The sequence below is a fragment of the Lactuca serriola genome, chromosome 5 (genome assembly GCF_051521515.1).
Source record: "Lactuca serriola cultivar US96UC23 chromosome 5, Lser_US96UC23_V15, whole genome shotgun sequence".
NCBI classification, from domain to species: domain Eukaryota; kingdom Viridiplantae; phylum Streptophyta; class Magnoliopsida; order Asterales; family Asteraceae; genus Lactuca; species Lactuca serriola.
Window position 1 is genome coordinate 303,544,893 of NC_136412.1, and position 9,576 is coordinate 303,554,468.

The window sequence follows — 9,576 nt, forward strand, 5'->3', positions numbered from 1 at the left end:
GACAGTTAAATGTAGTTTTATTTTTTATATAAAAATGTATTAATAAAAGTCATGAAAACCATCGATGAAAAGATGAAGATGCTTTGACTATTAAAATGAGTTTTTTTTTTTTTTTTAAATTGTGTTGATTAAATTTTTTTTATTAAACATAATAATAAAAAAACAACAAAATGACAATAAAAAACATCAAAAAACAAAACAAACTAAAAAATAAAATAAAAAACCAACAAAATGACAAAACGGGGGGGGGGGGGAGGATAGATGGATGAATTTTATAAATTATAGGGAGTATATACAATAACACCCAAAGAAAAAAGGGAGACAAGAGGCTACGAACCTTAGAACGGAGTCCGACGGAGAGAACTCTATTAGGGAAAACAGCAGTCTGCGGCCGGCGGATCACTGAAGTGCAGGGCGGTCAGCGGAGGTCAAGTCATGCTCTAGGCTCCGTCGAATAGCGAAGTGGGGAGAGAGCGTACGGTACGAACTCACCGGACAATCTGGCGATCGGAAAAGTGTACAAGGTGACAACAGTCTTAACGGGCAATGATGTTCTTCCGGTGAGTTTCAAGAAGTAATGTTCCGGCGGCTGGAATAAACTTTGGGTTTTAGGTTTACACCTTCATTTTTCTTAAACTCAAAGCTTGGGTTAAGTTGTTGTAAATTTTATTAGATCTTTGGGGTTTTTTTTGTAGATTTTAATAGATATAGAGTTTCCTTACTTACACATCCATAAAGAAACAAAGTTCGTTTTGATTTGGTTATTGATATTCTGAAAAAAAATACCAGTTATTATGTTCTAAATTGCATAACTTCAATATATTATGTATATATACGTAATGATTTGGAAACCAAGGGGCAAAATTGTCATTCTAGTATTTTTTTTCAACTTGAGTATGTATATACATACACATTATGCAGGTATTAGAAGGCCCAAAAGCGAGGAGGTCATGGCCTCCCCTGACCCCTAAGAGGGCCCGATTAGTAGAGAATAGTAATTGCGGTTCCTACCAACTTTTGGGTTCCCACCCAATCCAGACTATATATATATATATATATATATATATATATATATATATATATATATATATACATATATATATATATATATATATATATATATATATACACACATATATATATATATATATATATATATATATATATATATATCAACCTTATATTTCGGACAATAATCCATCCAAACTTTGAACTACATGATGATAATCGATGATACATGAGAAATTGTTTCATATTAGCAAAACATGATTTTTGACATTTTTATTATGAAAACATGAATTTAAAAGTGGTTAAGGATGTGAAAAAACAAACAGTTGTTAAAACCGTCTTTAAATCTATATTATCATAACACAATCCAATGTAAACTTATTATCTTTAATCTATTGCTAATAAATTTAATTTTTATAGTATTTGTGTTTGATTTTTATAAGATAAAATTTGTTTTCGCGTTTTCGCAAGATATTTATGTTTTCGTATGAACCTACTTTTATATATATATATATATATATATATATATATATATATATATATATATATATATATATATAAGTACTGACTTACATAAGTAAGTAAAATATAATTATATTATATTTGATTTTGAGTATTAAGAACAATAATTCTTGTTATAATAGAAATTTATCTTTTTTGATTTGTGGCATACACTAAAATTGTAAAATTTTAATATTGTAAAAGGATCAGATTAATAGATCACGTATTCATTGATTTGTTGGATATTATGGATTCGATTAGTTAAAACCTACAAGATTATCATAGCAGAGTAGATCATATTTAATGACTTGTTAAAAAAGTTGGTATCAAAATGATTCGTTTTAAACATGTTCCATTGATGAGTCTACACATTATAATGAGGCAAGGCCTTAAAGGTACGCATGATTTAAACTTTGACGAGTCTACACATTATAATGGGGCAAGGCGGTAAGGGTATGTAAGATTTAAACAATCGGCTATCTACATGATAGTTTGGAGTAGGGACTTCTTACATTGATGATCTATGAGGAAAAAAAACAAAACAAAAAAAATCAACCAATATGTGATCTAAGACTTTTGAAAGAGAGGGAGAGTATTAAATGTTATTTTTCCACTAATGTGATGACACCACTCACTCTCTTTTTCTTATTATGATAAATTAAGATACAACTATTAGAATCTATGGTGGCACAAAAGTAAGTTGCATAGAAGGTAACCCATTACCCCAAGGAAGATGAACCGTCATCGGTTCCCGATGGACAAAGATGGATGGCAAAAAGTTTCTCATCGGCGTAATCGATCGGAGGGCACATCGACTCAAACTAAAACCACATTTTTCATCACTAATCTCCCCGATGGTTGCACTAGTAATATCAGTGCCGGTGAAGACCAGGGGCAAGCAGGACTAAGGCACAGGGCCGTTCTTTTATGGGGCCCATTTTTTTTTACTATATTGAGAGTAGCCCATGAATGTAAAATTGTGAAGGCCTCAAAAAACGAACGGGAATTACCCTCATTTGTAATTAGTCCATAAATCAACTTGTCCAATCCACATTTGGAATTAGTTGATCAATGAATTGGGAGTTTGGGACGCACGCAAACAACGAACGGTAAAAAGAAGGAAAAGCGATTAGCCAATTGCGATTGATTATTCAAGCTTGGCGCTTTATCCAACATTCCAGCAAGTCGGCGACCATCGATAGGAATTACCCTCTGATTGAGTTTAATCAATCACTAATTGCTAACCAGGTAAAGGGTTTTACAATTTTAGTTATATATATATATATATATATATATATATATATATATATATATATATATATTCTTTTTACTGTAAAACAAGAAATCTAGAATATATTATATATGTTATCACTTATCAAGATTTAGAATAATAGAATTCAGTCAATTTCATTCAACATTCATGTATTAGATTTATACTTTATGTCTTTATACTAATATACTTTATGTCTTTATACTAATATACTTGAATGAATAGATTATCATAATCACTTTATTAGATTTATACTTGAATGGTATATGAAATTTGAATGAATGTTGATTGTTGAATGTTGAACTTTTAGTGATGAAGTTGAAACAACCATCTGGTAGTCAAAAACGTAAGAGAAGAAAAATAGATGAAGAAAAGAGAAAGGTTGACGAGGGTGCCCTAGATAAATTTATCTATAGACAACCTGTTGAAGAGCACGTTGAAGAGCATGTTAAAGAGCATGTTGAAGAGAAAGAGCATGAAGAAGTAGAAGTAGAAGAGGTAGAAAACCAAGAGCACGTTAAAGAGCTTGTTGATATATGTGATCCAAGAAGGTGGGAAAAACTTAATTATGATGAGATTAAACTTTTGGTCGAGAAAGGTCCTAAAAGAGATACTAGTATTATGTATGGTCCCTATGATAAATTTGGTAGACGATTTTCCGCAGCTTTATATACTAGAACTTTACCAAATTTGGAGAAGTGTGATAGAGAATGGCTAGTATATTCAAAAGAGCAAGACAAATTATTTTGTTTCTATTGTAAAGTATTTAGAAAAGGGATTTCGAAAGGTAAATTGGATGGTGAAGGTTATGCAGATTGGCATCATGTTAGCACTAGGGTTAATGAACATGAAATTTCCTTGGATCATCTTACAAATAGGAGTATGTGGTTTTGAACGAAATAATTGATAAAGTTCAATACGAGCAATTCAAGAAAGAAAGAGATTACTGGAAAGTAGTCCTTTTGAGAATCATTGTAGTAGTGAAGTTTCTTGCTATACATAATTTAGCATTTCGTGGATCCAATGAAAAGTTGTATCAAAAAGGTAACTATAAATTGTTTTTTTTTTGTTCCAATTCCACTAAATATATATTTTTTTTTAATTAAGATGCCTGGTTCCACTTCTTATTTGTTAATTATATTTAATAGGTAATGGGAATTTTTTGGGTGTCATTGAAATGTTGGAAGAGTTTGACCCGGTTATCAAAGAGCAAGTACGACGGATCACAAATGACGGGCTTCATGTGCATTATCTTGGCCACACAATCCAAAATGACCTAATGCTTTTGATAGCTCAAGAAATTAAAAAAGAACTTATCAAGAGGATAAAGGAAGCAAAGTACTACTCAATTATACTTGATTGTACTCCCGATTCAAGTCACCAAGAACAGATGACTATAATAGTGAGGTATTTAAAGTTATCATATAATTCTGTAACTGTCGAAGAGTCCTTTTTAGGTTTTTTGAATGTTGATGATACCACTGGAAAATGATTATTTGATATTACATTTGAGGAGTTAAAGTCTCTTGGTCTTGAAATTGATGATATGCGTGGTCAAGGCTATGATAACGAAGCAAACATGAAAGGAAAACACCAAGGAGTGCAAAAGAGATTTTTAGATATAAATCCTAGAGCATTTTACACTCCTTGTGGTTGTCATTCTCTCAATCTAACATTATGTGATATGGCTAAAAAATGTGTTAAAGGAAAAAACTTTTTTGGATTTATCCAACACATTTATACTATCTTTGCAAATTCTACTAAGAGGTGGGAAATTTTGAAAGATAATGTTAAATTTTGGAGTCTTAAGTCATTGTGTCAAACTCGTTGGGAAAGTCGGGCTGAGAGTGTAAAGGCTATTAAACTGCAACTTGTGGATGTCCGGGAAGCTTTACTTCAAGTTGGAGAAAATGATAATGATGCTGCAATTGCAAGTGAAGCAACTTCACTAGCAGAAAAAGAACTTAGTGACTTTGAATTTTTGGTATCAACTGTTATTTGGTATGAAGTACTAAACCGTGTGAATATTTTAAGTAAGAAGTTACAATCAAAGGATATGCATCTTGATAATGCTATTATAGAAATAAACAAATTGATTGGGTACTCCAAGGATTATAGAGAAACTGGTTATTCAAAAGCGATTGTTGAAGCTAAGGAGATTGCTATTGAAATGGGTATCAATCCAATATTTCCACAAAAACGTTTGATTGAAAGGAAAAAAAGATTTGATGAGAGTTCAAGTAGGGAAGAAGTTTCATTTACACCTCAAGAGAATTTCAAAGTCAATTATTTCTTGTACATTGTTGATCAAGCCATTTCTTCTCTTGAGACAAGATTTGAACAATTCAAAGAATATGACAAAGTATTTGGTTTTTTATTTCCACATAATTTGAGAGGAATTGAAGATAAAGATCTTAAGTCGTATTGTCATCGTCTTGAAAATGCACTCAAGTTTGAAGAAAGATCGGATATTAATGCCGAGGAACTTTATACGGAATTGAAATTATTTGAGACATTGAAAACCAATGAATTTAGCAACCCTATAGATGTTTTGAAGTTTTTGAAAGAACTTGATTATTTCCCAAATACATGCATTGCATATAGAATATTGTTGACTATTCCAGTAACGGTCACATCTGCAGAAAGAAGTTTTTCAAAATTGAAGTTTATGAAATCTTACTTACGCTCCACAATGACCCAAGAAAGACTTAGCGGTTTGGCGATGATATCTATCGAGAACGAACTCTTAGAGAGTATAGACTACGAAGATTTGATCAACCAATTTGCAATCAAGAATGCTAGAAGAGCTTCACGGATAGTTGGTTAGCTGTTACAATATGTAATTACTTATTAAAATACTATGATTTTGCTATGTTTATTGATATAAGTTTATTGTCCTTTTAATAAAAATTTAGTTTATGAAATTTAATTCGTTACATGTTAAGGCCTAAGGGCCTTTTTTATTCGCCTCGTCCTGGGTATTTGAATCCTCAGGACCGGCCCTGAGTAATATCCTCTAGATGATTTTCAAATCCTTTGGCCACATGATTGATGCGTATCTTCCTAAACAGAAGGACATGGCTGGAAAAAAATTCGCATTCATCAGATTTTTAAAAGTGAAAGACACCAATTTGTTGGCAGAAAACCTCAACTCAATGAAGATTGATGGTGTAAAAATTGTTGTAAATGTTGCAAAGTATGACAAAAACAGGAATCGAATTTGGAGCTCAAGTGAAAGGAATAAGGTTACTTTTTTCCGTCTGACTGAAAATAGAAACAATGATCAAGTACGCAATCCCCCATCCAATCTCAACTCTAACAGAGACTGTAGTAGAAGTTATAAAGATGCGTTGAATGGATATAAAACTAATCCTCAACAATCCACAATTGGTCAAAGAGCTGTGAAATCGATTTCAATTCCTCCTGAATTTGGTGCACAATATGGGCAGTGGAAAGACTGTTCGCTAATTGGTGAGGTATGCAACATGTCGAAAATAAACAACGTGCTGGTGGGTTTAAAGGCTGAAGGTATTACTGACATCAATATTAAATACTTGGGTGGACTTTTGGTTATGATAATATTCAAAAATGAATATGATGCAAACAATTTCTTGGTAAATGGTAAATCTACATGGTCCAGCTAGTTCTCCTCACTTGAAATTTGGAATGGGCAAGATATAGAATATCAACGTATGTCATGGATAAAAATTGAGGGACTGCCTATTTCTGCTTGGGATTCTCAAGCCTTTGAATCGATTGGCGGTCTCTTTGGTAAAGTTGTATCTCCTGTGTCATCTCCTCTCAAGTCCATGGATCTTTTTGTTAGGTGTATGGGTGTCCTGGTCAAGTCAATTGAAAGGATTGAAGAAATGGAGGAGTTTATTTGGCATGAAAAGCGTTACAAGATATTTGTTTGTGAAGACATGTGGCCAAGAATACCAACTTTTGTTGATGCGGTTCCCGAATCGTCTCATGAGGATAAAAAAATTTCGACAATGATGCAGGAAATCTTGTAGAACATATTGATGAAGGAATTTTGGAAGATGGGGAATTTCAACCTGGAAACGACATTCTAAAGGATGTGGATGTAGATGATGATGAGGTGGTTTATAGGGAAGATACACCAATCAAACAGTACACAAGGGATAATTTTCTTGACTCTCCTTCACCGCCGCCGATGAGGAGCATTCCACGTAACGATAGGGAAGATGAATTGTCTGTAGTAATATTGGACCTCAAGTATCATGCCAAATTGGTATTCTAGGGGAGAATCCAAATGCTCAGGGCAGGTGAAAACATGTCATTAATTCAAATATACATGCAATACCTAACCTAAACAGATCATTCTTAGTATTAGATTCAATGATTAGTCATAATGCTCATAATAAACAAAGGCATCAAAAAAACCATCACCAAAAACTCCTCTTAAGCGCCCTCAACACTCGCTGAAGCTAAAGGACTCCCTCTGGTTGCCAAGGGCATCACAATCATCTTCTTCCAGATCATTTCATTCGCCTCATAATTACCAAGTTAACTGCCCCCCAACATCAAGCAGGCGGAGATTAAATTTAATGATACGTTGGTCATAAGGAATTGTCTGGGATTCAACCTTGTAGGTTTTGAAGATCATGTGAGATCGTTAGTTATGGAGCATGCGGTGAACATGGTTACCCAATGAATTTTTTATCCCTAAATATTCATGGAGCTGGAGTTACCTATAAGATGGAATGAGTACAAAAGTTAAAAAGAACTCATAAGCTCCAATTTATGGCTTTCCAACAATATCAATTTATTGATTCCTCTCTCATACAATTCCATCATATTTGGGACAACTCTACATTTGATTTTGCTGTATTAGATGCTTCAGGTAGATTCGGTGGCATTTTCTGCATATGGAATCCGACTCTATTTCGACAGAAATCAATAATACGTAAGCAACACTTCATGGTGATTATAGGATCCCTTCAAGGTTTAAATGAAGATATAATTTTCGCTAATGTATATGCTCCGCAAGGCCAATTTGAAAAAAAGCTCGTTATGGGATGAACTTACTTCATTATTCAACAGTGTGAATGGTTTGTGGATTTTATTGGTGATTTCAATAAGGGAAGAACTCCGGAGGAAAGATTCAATTCAACATTTTGTAGACTTGGGGCTAGGAAGTTCAACGAATTCATAGCAAATTCAAATATGTCGGAATATGCTATGGGGGGGGGGGGGGCAGAAATATACCTATATGACAGATGGTGGGGAAAAGTTGAGTAAAATCGATCGTATCCTTGTAAACGCTCGCTTTATGCAAAAATGGCTAAATGAATCCCTAACTGCATTACCTCGAATTTTCAGACCACTGCCCTTTGGTTCTCCTCACATCTTCTATTGACTTTGGACCCATTCCTTTTAGATTTTTGAACAGCTGGTTAACATATCCAGGTTTCACTGAGATTATCTTGAATGTTGTATCATTGTTTCATTTTAGTTGGCCTCCAGATAAAGCTTTGGCGACTAAATTGAGAAAATTAAAAGATACCATCAAAACATGGAGGATGCAGAACATGGAAAAAGAAGTTGGTGAAGTCCAAAAACTCAAACAATAGGTTTGTGATTTAGATTTAATTGTTGAATCAAGATCCTTATTCAGTGTCGAAATCGAGAATATGATTGAGTGGAAAAAGAAAATTCTCGAACTAGAACATCGTAGAAATATGGACCTCAGACAAAAGGCTAAGATCCGGTGGGCAATCGATGGTGATGAAGACTCATGATTTTTTCATGGTATCATAAATAGTAACCTCTCAAAAAACAGAATCACCGGACTTTTGATCGGTGGAAATTGGTCAACTAACCCGATGGCAATCAAAAATGAGATATTCTCTTTCTTTAAAGAGAAATTCGCTGAAAAAATGAGATCTAGACCTTCACTATCCTGCAACTTTAATAAAAACTTATCTGAAAGCGAGGCAACATTCTTGATTGAACCTTTCTGCCCTGAAGAAATCAAAGCAGCGGTATGGGAATGTGGTAATGAGCGTGCCCCTGGACCAGATGGATTTCATTTAAATTTATCAAAAAAAATTGGGCTTCATTTGAACCAAATTTCCAAGATATACTTCATCACTTTCATGCATCTGGTAACATTAACCCGAGCTGCAACTCCTCATTTATCACCCTAGTCCCCAAAACCACAGACCCCTTGTGCTTGTCAGATTACCGTCCTATCAATCTAATTGGCTGTATTTATAAAGTAATCTCAAAAGTTTTGGCAAATCGAATAAAATCTGTCATTGGTTCTGTGATTGTGGAGACCTAATCTGCAGTCATTGCCGGAAGAAATATTCTTGTTGGTCCCCTCATGATCAATGAGTTGTTATTATGGTTAAAAAGGTCAAATAGGAATGCATTACTATTTAAAGTTGACTTCAATAAGGCTTTTGACTCGTTGAACTGGAACTTTCTTGTCTCCATTATGGAGCAACTAGGCTATCCTACTCGTTGGAATTAATTGATCATAGGTTGTCTACAATCTGCTTAGACTTCTGTTTAGTGAATGGTTCACCCATGAAGGAATTCTCGATGAAGAAAGGTGTCAGACAAGGTGATCCATTATCACCCTTTCTCTTTGTATTAGCTATGGAAGCCCTCAATGTTGTCATGTTTAAAGCCTGCAATATGGGAATTTTTAGGGGTATACATACTCTAAATATGGGGTCCGATTTTATCCCACTTGTTCTATACAGATGATGCGCTGTTTGTTGGTGAATGGTCCCAGATTACCCTTCTAAACCTTGCAAGAATTA

The 9,576-nt window shown here is 33.9% G+C and overlaps 2 protein-coding genes across 2 annotated transcripts; both read left to right on the forward strand.

Moving 5' to 3' along the window:
* Positions 1-3,091: 3,091 nt before the first annotated feature.
* LOC145050699 (uncharacterized) lies at positions 3,092-4,271 on the forward strand. Its single transcript, XM_078998906.1, has 3 exons — positions 3,092-3,604; positions 3,658-3,823; positions 3,928-4,271. Exons 1-3 carry the CDS (start codon positions 3,092-3,094, stop codon positions 4,269-4,271), a joined length of 1,023 nt encoding a protein of 340 aa, XP_078855032.1.
* Positions 4,272-4,463: 192 nt separating this feature from the next.
* Positions 4,464-5,606, forward strand: LOC145050700 (uncharacterized). Its single transcript, XM_078998907.1, has one exon. The coding sequence runs from the start codon at positions 4,464-4,466 to the stop codon at positions 5,604-5,606; it is 1,143 nt and encodes a 380-aa protein (XP_078855033.1).
* The last annotated feature ends 3,970 nt before the right edge of the window (positions 5,607-9,576 follow it).

What these genes read in the sequence shown, in the direction of transcription:
- LOC145050700 (XM_078998907.1), top strand. Translation starts at nt 4,464, where the DNA reads ATGGCTAAAAAATGTGTTAAAGGAAAAAACTTTTTTGGATTTATCCAA.
- LOC145050699 (XM_078998906.1), top strand. Translation starts at nt 3,092, where the DNA reads ATGAAGTTGAAACAACCATCTGGTAGTCAAAAACGTAAGAGAAGAAAA. An exon ending in GTTATGCAGATTGGCATCAT is followed by an intron (nt 3,605 to 3,657) that starts GTTAGCACTAGG and finishes TCTTACAAATAG; the next exon opens with GAGTATGTGGTTTTGAACGA. An exon ending in TGAAAAGTTGTATCAAAAAG is followed by an intron (nt 3,824 to 3,927) that starts GTAACTATAAAT and finishes TATATTTAATAG; the next exon opens with GTAATGGGAATTTTTTGGGT.